Source organism: Psammomys obesus, unplaced genomic scaffold (assembly GCF_907164565.1).
Source record: "Psammomys obesus unplaced genomic scaffold, mPsaObe1.curated_primary_1811, whole genome shotgun sequence".
Taxonomy (NCBI): domain Eukaryota; kingdom Metazoa; phylum Chordata; class Mammalia; order Rodentia; family Muridae; genus Psammomys; species Psammomys obesus.
The window spans coordinates 3,244,286-3,263,602 of NW_026596079.1; the positions used below are offsets into that span (position 1 = coordinate 3,244,286).

A 19,317-nucleotide genomic window follows, 5' to 3' on the forward strand; every position below is an offset into this window, starting at 1 on the left:
TTTAAGAGCAGAGTATACAGAAATCAGGAAGAAAAGCTTTTTTAAAGCTTGGAAACAGCACCTTAGAGGTTACAATATTGAGAGGCATAGCAGCGGGTTTGGGGTGAGCACATCGAGCTGCTTGGAATTCTGCAGGAGTCATGGCTAGCCTTAACTTATAATATAGGCAACAATAACAATTACAAGACTAGCCTACCAAGGACCAAGGAGAGGGGAAAGCCATCTTTGCCATGGTGGCCATTCTAAGGTCCTTGAGAGATTTTATTTACTATTTATGCAGATCATTACTTTGACCATTGATAGAATGAGAAAAATCTGATACATTCCAGGAGGTTGTTGACAACTAAGATTATGTTGAACAACAAATAATTCATAGTTGCTGTTTTGTAAAACTATGGTTCTCAATTCATCCATCTCTTGGCTAATTTCTGCTAATATTTTTGCTGTAATATAAGTAGTTTTACTAATCATACAGGCCATGTTTTAACCTTTCTTTGTATTTCCATAATCATTCTTGGGACTAGTAAAAAAGCCTAAAAATAATGGTCAGCATGGCAAAACAATACTATTTTGTTTCCTACTACAGGTGTGCCTTTTATGCCCCCCTTAAAAAATGCATTTGGATTCTGCATTGGCAAGCTGAGAATTGACATGTAGTCAGTAAACGTAACATCATCACTAGTATAGTTTCTTTGTCTCCTGAAGTCATTATCTTTTCTTCCTCTTGGGACATCTGTTTTTGGTGGTTTGTCTCCTGTTTTCAGATACTTAATTTGTTCAGTGGTCTTCAGGATGCTATCTTAGTCTGATGCATCAGAGTGGGAGCCATCTGGGACTTCATTCATTTTCTGGAAAGATAAAAGCATAACCTCATTCTGGTGCTAACATCAGGCCCTTTCCCATTGATTAGTTTTTCATTCTTTCTACTTAATATATACTTTAGACTGTGACTCCTTTAGGGCAAAATGCTTTTGGGTAGCAGAAGAAACATCCTTTAAAGTGAAAAAAATTGAAGTTAGCATGGCTAAATGTAGAAGGGTATGTGGGAATTTAAGTGGGTTTATATATCCTGTTTTTATTTTTTAAGTATTTGGTGTCATTCCAGAATAGATTGATCCTGTGGATTGGAAGGGATACTAATAACAAGATTAATTATTCCATACATTGCATAATTCCTTAAATTGTGTGCTAGTATAAGTAGGACAATTACTAATTTTCAGTTGTAATGGGAGTCCTAGGGAGGAAATATATAAAGAGCTATTTGACAAAGTAGAATTCCAGATATGATACAATGGTATCTTCCTGAAGCCCCGAGGGCCCCATGCCACACCTGGAGCAGTACTCTACAGCTGACTATGTAGGGAGGGGCATTGTGCACACATGTGCACACTTAACAGAGAAGGTCTCAGTCACAGACAGCCCTAGTTTCAGACATCAAGCCTATGTGAGAAGCACCTACTACTAATTATGTACTAGAAGTTTGGAATACTGTGTGAAATGGGCCTTCAGTAGAGGATGGGCTCTTGTGAGTCTCCTCTAACTTTATGTCGGACCAAGGGCAAGCACAGAATTAGAAAAGCAAACAATCTACTTAATTAACAATGGTCATTAACTTTTAAATATTTAAACCCGTGACTATATAACATTTGCAGTCTTCAAAATTCATGGCACGTTTAAACAGCATAGTCTGGTTTATGAAGATTCATTTCTGCCTCTTGGCTTTTCTCCTGGGGATCAGAGGTGTTGGTCATTTTGGCTTACCAGTCTCTTCAGGCTGTCTACGAAGTTTATCTTTAGCTGGTCAATATCAGGATGTGAAAGAATGAAGAAAACAGTCTTTTGAGTCAAGTATAATAATGTAATGTCCTTGAGGAATCATAGTAGTTTTGAGCATCCCTGTCTGGAGGACCCCCTTCCCCAAAGTAATTTTCATAGTAGCGTTCATGTCCCTGAGGTCATATAATAGTCAAAATTTATCTTTTACTCTTTTATGAATTACAAAAATAGGGGAGTTCCAAGGATTAACTGAAGGTTCTGTATGTCTTAGTTGTAATTGTTCTTGTACTAGTGGTTAGTCCTGTTTTAATTTTTCCCCCATGAAGGAGCCATTGATCAATCTACACTGGGTCATTACCTCTGAGAGGGAAAACAAAAACTAAGCTCTGGAGCATATGAGCCCTGATGCTCATTTGGGGGAGCTGAGGTTTGGGGTTTTGGGGGATTGCTGAGGTTGAGAGGTGCACAGGTTACAGCTCTGAAGCAAAGGGCCACAAGTTTGTGCATCCAGAGGCTCAGAGCTTCTTTCCTGAGTGGCTCCAGAGTTCACTTGTCCTGCCCTATCAAGACCTGCCAAGATGTGTCTGCAGAGGATTTTTAAATTTTCTTTTTATGATCCTCTTAAGAGGGTCCAAGCAATATATTACTGTAGTTTATCTTGCAAAATAATTGATAGGGATTTTATCTTCCCTTTCATGAGCCTTTATTACATTAGCTCCTATATGTTTCCAGTTTTCAACATCAGTGGTTCCTTGTTTAGGAAATCAAGGATTGAATTTTACAGTCACTTGTATAAAGCTGCACAGTTGCTGTATTTTGCTCTTCTGGATCTTAAACACCTTTACTTGTGTAAAATGCTTTGCCTCAGAGAACTGAGAAGAACCATGCTATTTTACTTCACGACATCTTGGGTGAGAGTACCAAATTCCTACCTTTAGCTTCTATTTAGGGAAAAACTTTCTTACCTTCTCTGAGGATCAAGCCCCATACCCTGGGCCCCAGTTGAGGGGGTTTCTTTCTCCCACATTCCAGGACTGTGAGCACTCTGATTTATCCTGGTGCTCTTTGTGAGCTATGAACTTCTTTCTGTTCTAATTCTATTCTGATCTCTAGTGCTTACTTAGTTCTTTGCACAAAAAGAGAAGAGGCAAATACAGCAGGATACTTGAAGTGACACTAGCCACTGTTAGGTACCAGGTAGAAGCAGCCTGTGTTTGTTCTTTCTGTCTTGTCCCTTTGGTCTTCACTTATTATTCACTTGTCCTCTATATACAAAATGAACCTTGTGAACAGAGCCTATTTCCAGCCTCTTCTGGAACCCTTGTAGTGTCTGGGAGTAGGTGATGTTACAGGAGATGGCTTCTGTGAATTCTGCCTGCTTTCTGAGGGCTTGGTGCCTTTGAGTATCCCTATTAGGCTTCTGATTAGTAGTTTAATAAATAGTAGGTGAGACTGCCCAGTTTCTCTCTTCACTTGTTAGTGTGTCATAGGGTTTGTGTAGCTGGAATTATTAATTGAGAAAACTGCCACAAGTGTTGATGTCAAGTGGGGAAGGACACAGATTGGGGCCGTGGTGCCTAGATGTGGTTGTACATTCACTGGCTTCTCTGTGCTTTAGTTTCTTCACCCATGAAACTAAGATTGGCGTGGTGGTAATAGGGTGATAGTATCTGCTTGCTTGGGTTGTTAGGGAAAATCAGGTGAGCAGACATTTTAAAAGTGTTCTGATCAAGGTCTAGTACACAGCAAGTTGTCACTTGGTACTCACATTAGTGTTGTGGCTGGCTGGCTTGCAGTCAGTGCTGGTAGAGGATGGGTGGGTATTAGCAGTGTCCTTGTTTTACAAACACAAAAACTGAGGTTCCTGCTGGTCATGATTCTTTGTCTCACAGGTAGTTGTCTTATATTCACTTATCTTCCCCAGCTTCCTGCGGAATGATAGAAGAGAGATACAGCAGTTGTTACAAACCTGGCAGGAAGGTGAACAGTGGTCTTTCCAGCACTTTTGGGAGTTTGTTGTATTAGGAGGCTTTAATTGTAGAAGGTATTATATCCTTTATTTCCACTAATAGAAACTTAACGCCTGTCAGGCCTTAATATTTGTTGATAGACTAATTATACTAAGAAAAGTGTTTTTTAGTTGAAGCAATGAGATGCAGTGAGAGAAATGATAATTAGTAATGTTACAGATGTAAGCTTATTACGAGATTCCTAGCACTGTAAAGTTGTCATATATTACAAACACTGGATGTTGATTGGAAGTGTTGTGTTTAATTCCTTATGCAAACATAGGTCACAGACTTAGAAATATTCATGTGAGTATGAATATTATTTTTTCTAGATATTTCTCTAGTTGGCTGACATAGGGCATTTCTATATTTTTTTATTGTTTCTGAAAGTATTCTGATGTGTTTGTGTGTAAGTCTAACATATAAAGCACTGTAGCATTATAAGAAATGTGACAGTCAGTTTCTTATTTTTATGACTTACTTTTGTTGACATTTATAAGCAATTCATTTGTTAAAATGTTTATTCTGGGCTGGAGAGATGGCTGAGTGGTTAAGAGCACATACTGGAGTTCAGTTCCCAGCACCCACATCAGGTGGCTCACAGCTGCTTAAAACTCCACCTCCAGGGGATCTAATACCTTATTCTGGAGTCTCTGAAAACTTGCACACATACCGTACATATAATTAAAAATAATAAAATTTAAAAAAAAGTTCATTTCCAGCGACTTGCAGGCCAGGTTAGACAGGTTGTGTGCAGCATTTGGAGGATTTTAGAATTACTTTTCTGCATACTGATCTTGCTCATAGCATTGTTTACTAGCCTTTTATTTTTTTCCTGGTCTGATTTTGCACTTGGTACTTCTGCAGTGGAAGTTTAGAAGTTTCAGAGCACTGCACCTGTGATTTATTGCATAGCTGGGATATAGATAGTCTGTAGCTTTTTAAAGGCTCTCCGTTGCCTTTTCTTTTTCATATTCATTCTGTTACTGTTCATCAGCCTCTGACCAGTGGGACCTGGAGGTGACATGGTGTTCAGGATGGAGACAGGACACACCATTACTATATATTACTTATACCATACATTTTCTGTCGCCTGGGAGAAAAAAACCCCACAAATTCCGTCTGTTATCTTATTACTTTAAGGCGACTGGAGGTTGGTAGAACGCGGCTTCCACCCCTCTGTGGTAGCTGATACATAGTAAGATGCTGGAGATTAGACTAGACACTTTTACCTCTGTCAGAGCTTGCCTGTGATGGGGGCAGCTGAACAGAAAGTGATGCATCAGTGAACCATGTGGGGAAATGGAGTAGAAAAGTAGATAGGCTTTGTGATTTCAGATGCATCCTCAGGACAGAACACATTGAGTAGGTGACAAGGCACAAGGCATGGCGGGGGAAAGGGCATGGTTGTGATAACTGAGGCAGACTCTTGGACAGTGCTGAGGTGCTAGGGGGCCAGAGAGAAGTGCTGAGGAAACCAGCAGATAGATAAGCATGAAGAGGGTGTAGGCAGGTGGAGCCATGTCACACAGGTCTTCACATACGCTGCTAAGAATGTTGGTACCTATACTGGGCAAGTTGGGTAATTGTTGGTGATATCCAGAGGACTGAACTACATGCTTGCTCTTTTGAGAGATCAGCACCTGCTGGGTTTAGGATAGAATCTGAGGAAGCAGATTGGAGGCTGTAGCTGTGGTCCTGCAGGAGCCTAGACTAGAATGTGAGCAGTAGGCAATGAAAAGTACATAGACACTGGCTGTGTTCTGAAGGTAGTGATAAGGGGTTTCTGACAGATCTCTTTGAAGAAGACAAGAATGACTACGGATGAGGATTTTGGGTTTCTACAAATAGCACTATCTCTCGTGTATATTTTAATTTAATGGGTTTACTTGTGAAGTAGGATTTATCAGAGTTGCATTTAACTATTCTAAAGCTAATTTAATTGGAACGGCACAGAATTTTTAGTGAAAGCTGACCCTGTGTATGTCACAGGAATAGGGAACAGAAAATTTCTTAGTGTTTGCATTTAGGTCTTTATCTGTTCTTTTAAAATGCTTGACCCCTCTGAATTATCAAAATGAGGAAGCAGTTACCTCTCTGGGATTGTTTCTTAGACTAAGGGTTATTATTTTGATTATAACTATTGATTTTTTTGTTTGTTTGTTGAGACAGGATCTCTATGTAGACCAGGCTGACCTTGAACTCACAGATCCTCCATCCTCTGCCTCCTAGGTATTGGGACTAAAGGTTTAGGGTTTATGTCTAGCTATAACTATAATATTAGAAAAAGTTAAGGCAATCATTCTGGTTACTAGTAGTGTATCTCCTCTCCACTTTTTCCAGCTATCATTTGACTCCATGACTCCTCAGTGGGCCAGTGGTTTCTCAGCTTTTTTTAAACTTCTGCATCAGTTCCAGTGAGTACTATGTATACCTTTAATCATCTGTTCTCTGACTGACTATAGAAATTAGTCATCTTTTATACCTGACTTTTCCACTCCTTAGAACTTACACATTGCTGGGCATGGTGGTGCATGCCTTTAATCCCAGCACTTGGGAGGCAGAGGCAGGCAGATCTCTGTGAGTTGGAGGCCAGTCTGATCTACAAAGTGAGTCCAGGACAGCCAGGGCTCTGTTACCCTGTCTTGGTGGGGGGAGGCTCACATTAAAAGATGGGAATATTTAGACAGTGAATAAGTTATTGGGAGGCTGCAGAGAGAGCCACATCCATGGATTAAAACCAGAAACTGGGTTTATTCTGCCCTTTCTTCCTGTTCTCTTTTCTCAGGGTTGTGCTTGTCCCCTCCACTGTTATTGCCAGAGCCTTAGCTCTAACTCCCTCATTCCTTGCTTGGCCCACTCTTTATTCTGCTCTGGGAGTCCTAAGGCAGTCATTAAATTGGGCTCAAAAAAATGGTTCCTGAGTTGGTGGGTGGTTCAGAGTCCCTGGATCACAGCTGAGCATGTTTTTCTTTCTCCATGTCCTCATGGTGGAGGCCATGCAATAGCACTGCTCTGGCTCAGAAGGTGCTTTAAATGAACACTTAGGTTCAGTGGGGTGCAGAGTATAGTCTGGCAGTGGGAGTAGCTTGTGATGGTGGTGGTGGTTTCTGAGTCATACGTTTTCAGAAGACTACTTTTGGCTTGGATGACTTGTGTAATGGCTGAGGTTAATCTCCAAGACATGTTCATGTGGTGCGGCAGATTGTGGTTTTGCTTGGTATGCTTACTTCTTCCAGGATGGCAATAGTTCTCTGTGACCCTGCCTCCTCTGTAATGAGTGGGTATTGCCCAGGATACCTCTTTGTGTCTGTTGGCTCTTTTGCTAGCTTCTTCTGTTCTCTCAGTCTGCTTGCAATATTTTTGTAGTTCTTTCTTCTAGGGTCATAGTCATACCTGGGAATAATGTGTTTTCATGGTGTTTCAGGAATGGCCACTGGAGTCTGAGTGGAGCTTAGAGTCAAAGGCATCATCACAAGTGTCACTGGGACTGAAGGAAACTGTCTTGAACATTGCTGGGTACAAACATGCCTCTTATTCTAAGTATTTGTTCAGCTCCAGTTTTCATAAGTTAATAAATTAATAGGAAAATCCTTGACTGTTTACACAGTAAAGTATTTGAGTTAGGTTGTTGGAGAGATTGTGTGACTGCAGTCACCCACATACTAGGCAAGCTAGAACTGTGGAGCTTCAGTGTGTACTACGTATGCTCCCTTGAAGGACAAAGTGCTAACCAAGAACTCCTTACCCGCTGTCCTGATGCTGTCCTGTGGAATATGTTAAAATAGCTTGATTTTTGTCGTGATCTTGACTTCTCTCTCAGTTTGAATGGAAAAAGTAAGTAGTTTTGCATTAAAAAAAAAAAAAGGCTTCTGATACAGATTGTGAAAATAGTTTCTGTCCTACTTCAGTGTGAGATAGGACTCATCTTTAGGCTAGAAAAAGAAATCATATTTGAAGCTAGAATAAGAAGTCTTGTATCTTGGATCCCTCATTACTTTTTAAACATATTTTAAAATAAATTGGCTACCTTAAGTTCTGGTTTTTGTTTTTTCCATAGTCTGTGTGTATATACCGCTGTGTATTGTGAAAGAAATATTGTGAAGGAACTATTTTAACCTCTGAGGTATTTGGACTCGTATGGGTTATCTCCTCCACATTTAATTTTTACTTTGATTGTTATTATTTTTTCAATATTTATTGCATCAAGTTAATTATTTTTAGACTAAGACTAATTATTTTTAGTCTGGTAAAGTTCCAGTGGCATGATTCTGTAGACAGGAATTGTTTAGGAACCATCTATGGACAGTTGATCTGGGTCAGACTGGATTTGCTTGCAGCTTACTCAATTTTAGAGTCGACTGTCATTTTGTAAACAGAAGTCTGCCAGATGAAGTGAACAGAAGGGCGAGATTAGCATATTCATAAGGTGCTGGCTCCGGGACTTCTTTTCTCCTCCCTTTTCTCCCTCCTCCTCTCCCTTTCCCTGAATGAATCTAGGAACACAGACCCATAAGGTCGCATGACTAGCTGGTTTCATTCTGTTCAGTGGCTTAATCTGGCCAGGACGGTCTGTGTTTCAGATTGCGGAAGCAGAAGATTCAGTAACTGAGAGGCCACCGTGGAGCTGCTGGAAACGGTTACAGAAGGAGCACCTCTCAAACCGTGCTTCAGGCTCTGAAAAAGGAGCACAGGGGAAGCTTAGTCTTGCTTTGGATCCAAGCAAATGCTGTCGGAGCGATGAACTGGGACTTTGTGTGCGGACTCCTGGCTTGATCTTGATAGGATTGGGTGTATGTTGTTGGAACGGGCAGGCCAAGAGGCCCTGAAACCTACAGGTGCCATCTGTATGGAGAAAAGCGGCTGTAGTCCATTTCCAGTGTGTTGGGCTAAAGGTATAACAACTTAAAGATCTGTTCAGTTTGTGCTTACGTCACTTCATGCTTTTGTACTAAAAAAGCTAAATAATAGTTCTTTCAGAATTTAGAGTTACAACTATATTCAAGGGGAAAAAGGATGTGGTGTATAAGCTTACAGCTGGTGCATAAAACCAGTTAGGTGGCTTTGCAAGTAGAAAATGAAATGTTTGTGTGGAAATGCGATTAAATGATCTAAATCATTTTTCTGTGCTTGTCCTCTGCGTAAGTCATGTATTTTTCCTTTTTCCTTTTACTCAGGACACCATTATCTATTCTGTGCTGTAGAAGCTTTTAAAGAACAAAGTGATTAGCTTTAACTTTAGGACCAGAGAAGAAAATGTTAATGCTGACTTAGTTGTTTTAAAGTAGAATTTCTTTATTGTCTATATGCATTGTGTGTTTTACTTGAAGCTCTGTTGTTTTGTGTTTATTACCATAGGTCAAGAATACTGTGAGTGAAAAATTTTTTCTTTAGTGTGAGAATTTGTATTCGTGCAGAAATGTAAATACGAAGTAGGACATTTTTATTCTTGCACTAAAGGAAGCATTTAGAAAGCATAGTTAAATCAAAGAAAGCTGTAAGAGTAGTGCATACCTCAGGACAGACAAATTTATCTAGAAGTTGTTTTGTTAGCATAGTGGTGAATATTTAAGCCATTAACATAGTTAATGAAGTATTTATATAAAGCAAGATTTTATAAAAATGTTGTTAAGTGAAATGTATTTAGGTACTGTGCTAAGCTACTTAGAAAGAAAAGAAGAATCTACAATTGGGCAAGAGCTGTGCTTTGATGAATGAAATACAGGCTTACTCTGTTTAGTTTTTAGGTTAGATATATTAGTACTTCTAGACTAGGATATGTTCTGTCACACTGCAGTTTTCAAGATTAGTTTTTATTGGTTGAGTTGTCTTTGTTACTTGTTCTAGGCTTTGGTACCAAATCTCTCAACATAGGAACTGCTTTATTTAGTGTGATAGTATGTGAATAAAGCACCTGTAATTTTTATTACATAGGTACTCAGAATAAAGATTTTGTTCATTTAAATTGAAGCTCTTAACATTTAAAAGACATAGACTTCTTACAATTGTAGTTTTGTGATGGTCAGGACCATATAAAGCAAATAAACATAACTGAGGCAGAGTTCAGGGTTACTGAAGAATATATAGGTTGTATACAGAATGTCACCTCTGTACTACATGGGTGCAGTAAAATGTTCCAGGTTCCCTTACAGACTGCAGCTGGCTAACAGCTGCACACCTAGACCAGTGGGGTGTTGAATAGTTAGCAACTGGATTTCCTACTCAAAGTGGCTCTAAAAATAAGAACTTGAGACAGAAAATAGATAGTAGTGTTTTGGCTTATCACAAAGAAATTGATCAAAGTGAGTTGCTTTTCAAGTGTTTGCAAACTATTAGAGAAAATACGAATAGCTGAGTTTTGATTAAAATGTAACTTTTGGTAGATGACAGACTGAGGCAAAGAGATCTCAGAGCGAGGATGGGAACTGGGACACATCAAAGGACACAGTGGTTCCATTTCTATGTGCAGAGCCAGCTCCTCCTCCTCTTTGGATAGTTTTGCTCTGGTATTTCAAGTGGAGGAGCTTGTCACCTTGCCCTCTTAGCTGAACAGTGATTGCCCAGTGCAGCTGTCTTTAAACTTGTCTCTGACTGCTCGTTTTACCTTCTTTCATTAGGACAAGAAGGTAGGACGCTTGTCCCCATGCTTGTTTATACTGTTTTCATGATAAGAACAAAGAATTAGCTGACTTAGTTATTTCAACTATAACAGTAACTGTGTAGTTGAAGTTAAAAGCTCAGGTCCAAAGAATATAGAAATATCTGCCTGCAAATGGACAGTCTAAACCACGCATTTGATTCAATGAGTCACATTAACCTCAAAACACATAGCAGTGTCCCAGTTTTAAGAAGACATGAGAGTCTTACCAGGACAGGCTAAAAATAGTACAACAGACCTATATTTGTATACTTTGAAGTGGATCTTCAAGGTACCTTTAACACACAGGCTTGTTCTTTAATAGTGTAGTATATTGTTGGGTTTAGTATAAAGAATCACCCATGAAGATTGTGCTTTAAAATATCATAAGAGAGATATGTGCCTACATTGTGATTTCCTAGGCATAAACATGTATTAATTAAGAATACTAAGTAAATGTTCTCTCAGAACATTAGGTTGCAAAATGTTGGGTAGGTAAAACCAGCTTGTGTAGTTTTCTGATTTTTTGTACATTGTTCCATCTGGACAAAATGATGACAATTACTAAGTGTCATCAGAGGTTTCGTTGTTAGGAAAAAGTATATTTTCTGGTTTCTTTAATTTTTTTCCCAGTGATAGAGATTTTATGGTCTTTTGACTTTTCTGGTTGAAGTCATACTTTGAATAAAAATTAAAAAATTTACCTGTTCATCCATCTGTCCATCTAAGTAGTATGTTTTTCTTTCTCTATTATACTGGAATGGCAACTGCTTCTTGGTATATATAGTTGTATTATGCATGAACATCAGTTACGTTTCAGAGATGGGACTCTTAGTTGTTGTCCCAAGTCTTCCTGTCTTAATACACACTGGGCTCTCAATGCACTTATTCATGCTATAGATCTAGGATGACTTTTTGACTTTCTTTCCATGCACAAGTTCATCATTTTATTCTGGTTATACTGTATCCAGTGTATATCTTGAATCAATCAATTTCCCTCTCTGTTAAGATCGGGTCTCACTGTGTCCATATATGTTTGTTCATCCTTCAGATTTTGTGCAGAAATCTGGTATTTTCCTGCTTAAAGCTGGTTAGTGCCTTATTAGATTTGTATGAAATTTCACATTTCTCCTGTGCCCCACAGGTTTCACCTCATCTTGACTTTCTTGCCTTCTTCAGTTTTGAGCTATTGTCTTACTCCAGAGCCTGCATTTCTGCCCTGGCACAGCATGTACTATGACATGTCATTTTATAGTTAACTTGTCTGGTTTCTTCTTTCCTTACTAAACTTAACATTGTCTGGGATGATGTCAGATTTTTTTTATTCCTGATTAATACTTGGCACAAATGGGTATTACTTTAATATTTGTTAATGCATTCTTTATAGAGTAAGTTTTACTTTAAAGGTTCTTCTAGAGCTCTATTCATTTGCTTATATTGTATTTGGATAAACCTGGTTTTAGAATATTATATTGGCCATTCTAATTTCACTGTGCTTGTGTTTGGTTTTCTTCTGGAAATGAAAGTGTATGTGTAGAATTTAGCTTAGTAGCTGGCCTGTAGAGTGGGTAGCTGACGAATGTATGCATGTATGTGGTGTGGCTTTGATCTTCAGCTATTGTCAATTCTTTTACACTATTTGAATATTTCACTAAATAGTTACCATTTTTTTCCCCTGCATTATCTCAGTTGGTTAGCATTCCCTCTTAAAAATGCATGACAAAAGAGTCTTGATGGAGTGGCAGTGTGGCTGTAAGAAACTAGGGCTGTAATTTTTTCCCTGACTTTCTTGTCTGGCAAGAAATAATCTAAGTTGCAGATCAATTCTAATTTATTTTTTCTTAAAAAAAAAAAAAAGCTGAATGAGAGGAGTAGTCAGTCATCCCATAGGAAACACAGCTGTCTTTTCCAGTGGAGCAAGCAGATACATGTTGCCTCTGATGTCTTAACAGGAAGACTGTGTTGTGCGCTCCCTGCTCTTTTTTGTTGTGAACAAAGCAGCAGCCCCTCACCATAATATTGCAGTGGGCATTAGCATCTCTTCATCTCATTTTCCCCTTGACTTATTATCAGTATTTGTTTTGACTGTGAGGAAGTAATGGGAGGAAGTGTCTTTGTGTTGATTTCAGGAAGAAATTGTTTAGGGCTAAATGTGTTAGCCCTAAACAGTTTTGCCTGTATTTTAAATTATTATTTTTATTATTAATTGTAATAGTTTTCTTTTAGTTTTTTTTTTTTTGTTGTTGTTTCATGAGGCTTTATTTCTAGTAAAAAAGATATTTTTACCCATGAATTTAAATTGATTGATCACATGACTTAAAAACAACCACAGTGTGATCTATTACAGTGTTTTAAAAAAGATGTTTTTGATGGTGGGGATTGAATCCAGGTTTTGCAGGTACTAGGCTAATGCTGAAGCAGTGAGGTATATATAGCCCAGTCTGACATGTATTAAGTTTTGAGTGCTAAGCCAACTGTTGTGGTGGGTAGACTGTACCCCCATAGGCCTATATATTAGAATGCTTGGTTCCCAGCTGGTGAACAGTTGGGGAGGATTTGGAGATGTGGCCTTGTTGGAGTATGTGTGCCATTGTTGGAAGAGTGTACTTTGAAGGTTTGGTATCCCACACCAGGCCCAGTGTCTTTCTTTTTCTGCCTGTTGCCTGTGGATGAGGATGTAAGCTCTCAACTACTTCTCTGGAACCATGGTTGCCTTCGTGCCACTATCCTCCCCATTCTGATGATCACATTCTAACTTTCTGAAACTTGTTAGCAAGCCTCTAATTAAGTGCTTTCTCTTTTGAGATTTACCTTGGTCATGGTGTCTTTTCACAGCAATAGAACAGTGATTAAGGATAATGTTAGTAACAGAAGTAGAGTATTGCTGTGACAGGCCTGATCGTGTTGTTTGGAGGAATATGAAAGTCTTTGGACTAGGAAGACTATTGGGACTTTGGACTAGAAAAGTGGTTGATCTAAGCAGTACTTACTGGGCCATCCTAGTAGGAGCATTGAAGACAGGTGCTGGGGTCAATTGGCCTGGAGGGGCCTACCTTAAGAGGTCTTAAAGGGGAAGAATATTAGCAAGTGGCTAATCACAGGATCATTATTATGATATTTTTGTAAAGAATGTGGCTGCTTTCTGTCTGTGCTCAAGATAGATAGATAGATAGATAGATAGATAGATAGATAGATAGATAGATAGATAGATAGATAGAATCTCCTGGAGGAGGCTAACTTGAAGAATTTTGGATTAATGGTGTTCACAGGGGAGATTTCAAGACAGCCTAGAATTTGAAAAGAAACAAGGAGGGCAAAGAGATATACAAAGTGTACAGTTTGAGGTGAGAAAAGGAGCACCAGAAAATAGAAATGTTGAAGACAGAAATTCCTTTACTCAAGAAGATAAAAAGTTTTAAAGAAAAGCCTAATGCTGAATGGAATAAAGGGAGTGATGACTTTAGGGCAAAACCCAGCTGAGCTTTTAACTTGTGAAAAGGAATTAAAGGAAAGCTTAAATAGGAAAGAAAAACACCAACCACAGAAAAGTGATACAAATGTAATTGAAGGGGGGCAGGCCCAGATTCCAGCTCCAGCAAGCAGAACAACTTGACTGCTTTGGTCACATGGTTTTGGCTTTAGAGTCAAAGATACAGAAAATGGGTTATGGAACCTTCCTCATATATATGGAAAGCCTCTGAGGCCAGGGGTGTATCAAGGGAGTCCTTGTATGGAGGTCAGGAGAAGCAGTTGCATAAAGTTGTTCAGGTGAAGCGTGGATGTCATTGCAGAACCCAAGATGTTGGAGATGTTAGAGCAGTAGTACGACTGCCAAGGAGAGCTGCTGACTGGGTATGGAAACAACCCAAGAGAGAGAACTGTGTTGCAGCCAACAAAGCTGAAAGAAGTAGATCTGAAGACTGCTTGACATTAGAATCATGGAGATGCAGATTTTGGAGTTTGCCCTGCTGGGTTTTGGCCTTGTTTTGGTTCAGTAATTTCTTCCCTATGCTCCCTTTCCTCTCTTTTGAATGTTATGTGTATGCTATCCCGTTGTATGTTGGACATATGTAATCTGCTTTTTGCTTTTACAGAGAGTTAACATGTAGTTAAGAGATTGCCTTGAGTATCAGAAGAGACTTTGTACTTTTAAATAGTGTTGAGACTGTGGTATACTATGGGGGCTTTTGAAGCTGGACTGAACACATTTTCCATCATGATATGGCTACAAGTCTATGAGGGCCAAGGAGTGGAATGTGGTGGTTGAAAGAGAACCCCCATCTTACCTCTTACCTCATATATTTTAATCCTTGATTGTCAGTTAGTAGACTGTTGGGAAGGATTAGGAGGTATGTTGGAGTAGGTGTATAATTGTTGGAGGAAGTGAGTCTTTCTTTCTGTGTGCTGCCTGTGGGTCAGGATATAAAGGTCTCTAGTACTGTGCTTCCCTGTGTGCTGCCATACTCCTTGTTATGATGATAATGGATTAACCTTCTGAAACTGCAAGCAGGCCCCCAATTAAATGTTTTCTTTTTTTAAAAAGTGGCTGTGGTGATGGTATCTCTTCAAAGCAATAGAATAGTGACAAAGATACTAACCTTGTATTTTTGATAATAAATTCTATCTTAAATATAATGCACAATCCCTTTTTATGCTATTGTATTCAGGATATTTGTTATTTAGATTATTTGTGTTTGTTTATGAAGGATATCAGTTCATAACTTTCTTGTAATCATTTTGTGAGATTGTCATTGTCAACATGCAGGCCATTGTGCTGGCCTGCCGGTAGGAACCTAGCAATTGCTTACATCATCATCTGCTGTCACCTCCAGATGTGACAAGTGTGTGAGGCCTATAGACTATTGTTAGCAGTGGGATTGTGCCCAGTCCAAACTGGATAAGGCTAAGTGACTTTATGTAAATATTGGGAAACCTTTATAGCAGCCTCACAGACATTTTCTGTTTATTAACTAATGATAGAACCTTAATTCTGAGTTACAATATTTATCTTTTTAAGTTTACTTTTCTAGAAATTCTTTTTTATTGTGTTTTATAAAAGCATTGCTCTAGAGCTGGGACTAGAGTATTCACTTAGCATGCTAGCCTGTGTGAGCCTATAAGCTCAGCTCTTAGCACCTCCCCTCCCCTTAACAAAAAAGGCATTGGTTTGTGACAGGTTTAGAATTAAAACACAGCTAGTCCTTTATTACAAATACTGGTGTATACCTAATTTCAGGTCTTTGATTTCCTCTTTGAGAAAGCTTTAATTTTTTTTTTCTTTTTAGATTCATTTATTTATGTGTGTGAATGTTTTGCTTTCATGTATGTCTGTATACCATGTGCATGTCTGGTGCCTGTAGAGGTCATAAGAGGGTATTGGACTCCCTGGAACTGGAGTTAAAACACACATTTTATTTTCTCAAAAATGGGATCTACTGTACTATTCAGACTGACCTTAAACTCCTGGGCTCAAGTGAGAAGAAACAACCTGATACTGTATCTTACTTGTGTTTTACTATCGGGAGGAAAGAGAAAGCCAGAATGATCAGAAGTGTACTTAGGGATCTGGGAGCCTTGCTAAACTCACTTACCAGTTTTCTAGCAGCCTTCTTTGAATTTCTTTGTAGGTAAGTGCACATGTTGTCTAATAATACAGTGTTCCCCTCCCCCCCCCCCCCCCCCCCCCCCCTGCCAGTGTGTATGGCATACATATATGTGCACTGTCTGTGGAGGCCAGAGCTATTTCTTCTTTAGTTGCTTGCCACTCAGTCCTTTTTTTTTTTTAAAAGAGTATTCTCACTGTTGATTATGGTAGAACTAATAAAGAGAAAGTAACCCAGCAATGTAGTTTCTTTTTTAAAAAATGGTGTGCCATGACTCAAACGAGGCTAGCAAGCACAATACCAGAGCAGGAAGTTAACTTAGTTTTATTCTACTGTGTTTCACCTTATTGCTGGGAGCTTGACTTCATAATTTGATGCTATTGGATAGTTCATGTCAGTACAGAGGGGAAGGGTATGATAGAGAATCAAGTTGAATTCCAGGGATTAAGCTAATAGACCTGTACACTAGAGTTTCATAAGGCAGTGGGGGAGATTTACAGAATACTGGCTTTCTTTGATAGAATAGAACAGCTTCTCACAGCATTGAACCTGGAGCTCATTGGTTCAGCTAGGCCAGCTGTCCACATTGCCACCTCCAGCTCTGGTTTTTTATGTGGATACTGGGGATCAAACTTAGGTTCTTACGCTTGAGTGGCAGATGGATACTTTACCAACTAAATTATCTCCCCAGCCTGCATGCTGTTTTGCTTTGAATACATGATACCTTTTGACCATGAGGCATCCTGTTAAAGTATTATTAGATAAAATTTCCTAATAACTCATCACAGTTTTTACTTTTTAGGAAAGATTGACTTGTATTCTTCCTTGTCACGTTTTGGGACATTGTTTTTGTTTGATTGATTTTTTTTTTTTTCTTCTTTCCTCTTTTTTCTTCCTGAGACAGGGTTTTCTCTTTGTAGCCCTGACTGTCCTTGAACTCTCGGTAGAGATGACTGGTCACAGATATGTGCCTGTCTCTGCCTCTGGAATGCCAGTATTAAAGATGTGTATCACCACACCCTGTGGTATCATTGTTTTGTGAGTCTCACAAGTATTTCAAATATTCTTTGTTGAATATCTATAAGATTAAGTTCGTCTTTTTACTTATTGGAAAATTCAAATGTCCCTTTGTGGAAAGATTTTTCATTGTAAATTTATTTTTTTCATAAATTTATCCAAGTTATTTGTTTGCTTAGTTTAAGAAATTTTTTTTTATTAATTACAGTTTATTCACTTTGTATCCCAGCTGTAGCCTGCCTCCCTTTCCCCCTCCCCTCCCCATCCTACCCTCCCTCCCTCATCTTCTCCTATACCCCTCCCCAAGGTCACTGATAGGGGAGGTTCTCCTTCCCTTCCCTCTGACCCTAGCCCATTAGGTTTCATCAGGACTGGCTACCTTGTCTTCCTCTGTGGCCTGTCAAGGCTGCTGCCCCATCAGGGGGAGGTGATCAAAGAGCCAGCCACTGAGTTCATGTCAGAGACAGTCCCTGTTCCCATTACTAGGGAACCCTCTTAGATACTGAGCTGCATGGGCTACATCTGAGCAGAGGTTCTAAGTTATCTCCATTCTTAGTCCTTGGTTGGAGTATCAGTCTCAGAAAAGACCCCTTTGCCCAGATATTTTGGTTCTGTTGCTCTGTTTGCTTAGTTTTTAAAACAACGATTTATTTGTATTTTGTGTGCATTGATGTTTTGCCTGCATGTATAGCTGTTTGAGGGTGTTGGATCCCCTAGAACTGAAGTTACAGACAGTTGCCAGCTGTCATGTGAATGTTGGGAATTGAACTCAGATCCTCTGGAAGAGCAAGCAGTGCTTTAACCTCTGAGCCATCTCTCCAGCCACTTAAACAGTTTTGATTTAAGATCCAACTCCTGCCCAGACTGGGCAGGAATTCTGGCCCAGACTTGGCCAATCAAACAACAACAACAACAACAACAACAACAATTTTCATGTCTCAGACACCAAATTTTGGGATTATAGGCTGTAGCTGTTATACTTGGTTTCAACTTTAGTTTGTTTTCTTGATTTCCTTTAGTACTGCTTTGCAAAGAACTGTATATTTTATCTAAAATTTCAGCTTCGTATAAAGTTATTGGTAATCATTAAGCAAGAACAAGGCTATATTAATAGTTGCATATATTAGTAGTTGCATGTCTTATTTAATAGTCTCAGATCTTCCCACTTGTCTTATTTTTTTTCTTCATTCTTGGTACTTTTAGTTTCTCTTGCTCCTTTTTTTCTTGATTGTCGTCTTTTGGAGGTACACTAGTTTTACTGTTTATTCTTGTAAAACAAATTACCTGATCTTTTCCCCCCAGTTCTAAATTTTGCTAGGCATGTGTACTTAGATAACTGGTTTTCAGCTTTTTCTGATACATACTTTTAAGTGTGTAAACTTGACCCTAAGTACAGCTCTGTTTTCATCTTCAGATTGAATATTTCGCTCTGTCTTTGAATTAAAAATATTTGGTGCTTTCTTTTGACAAATGAGCTATTTGAAATCCGTTAATCTTCTAGACAGTAGAAGAGCATTTCATTTTAATAGTTGTCTTAGCTTAGTGATAGACACAGAGCATACTCCAAGTAGTCACAGTTCTTGTTGACTCTTGCCAAGTTTGCTGTTGTCTCTGCTACTGGCAGTTAAAAGTACTGTGCCCAGTTGTACATAGAAGTGCCAGACCTCACCTTTCTCCATTTCTACTCTTTTCTTTTGTGACTCTATCCAGACCATGAGTAGCCAGTCTCATTAGTCTCTAGTTCCTTTTTTTTTTTTTTTTTTAATGTATGAGTAAATTTATGTTTTGTTTTTCTTTTATACAGACTATCCCCTAGCCAACATTTATATTTTGATTTTGAGCTTAAGAGTATATCTTGGAAAACATTAGTAGAGGAATTGTGGTAGTATGGAAAAAGAATGGCCTCCATAGGCTCATATATTTGAATGCTTAGTCATTAGGGAGTGGCATTACTTGAGAAGGATTAGGAGGTGCAACCTTGCTGGAGTGGGTATGGCTTTGTTGGAGGAAGCAGGTCACTAGGGGAGGGCTTTGAGGTTTGGATCACTTGAAATCTGTGGCTTTTCTGGACAATTTTGCCCCAAATATGCCAACTTTATTTGCATATGTGTTTTCAGTTTCTTGGAATTTTCACTGTACAGTGGCATTTTTGGATCACATAGTGGTTGTGTTTAGCCATTTGGGGACCTGCTGGACGCCTTTCATATTGATTGTGCTGCTTTACACAGCAGTTTACCTGCAGCATATGAGTTCTTGTTTTCTATATCCTTGACAA

At 39.0% G+C, this 19,317-nt stretch overlaps 1 protein-coding gene across 17 annotated transcripts in view; it reads left to right on the plus strand.

Annotated features, from left to right (window-relative positions):
- Positions 1-8,357: 8,357 nt before the first annotated feature.
- Positions 8,358-19,317, plus strand: part of Ptk2 (protein tyrosine kinase 2) — a 152,490-nt gene continuing 141,530 nt past the window's right edge. For 6 of the 17 annotated variants that reach the window (XM_055626577.1, XM_055626576.1, XM_055626586.1 and 3 more), the window contains exon 1: positions 8,376-8,680. In XM_055626577.1, the coding sequence (XP_055482552.1) occupies positions 8,581-8,680 (100 nt within the window). In that variant the 5' untranslated portion in view covers positions 8,376-8,580. Of the gene's footprint in view, positions 8,681-19,317 lie in introns of all 17 variants that reach the window. The other 11 variants (XM_055626581.1, XM_055626579.1, XM_055626580.1 and 8 more) reach the window with 4 other exon arrangements.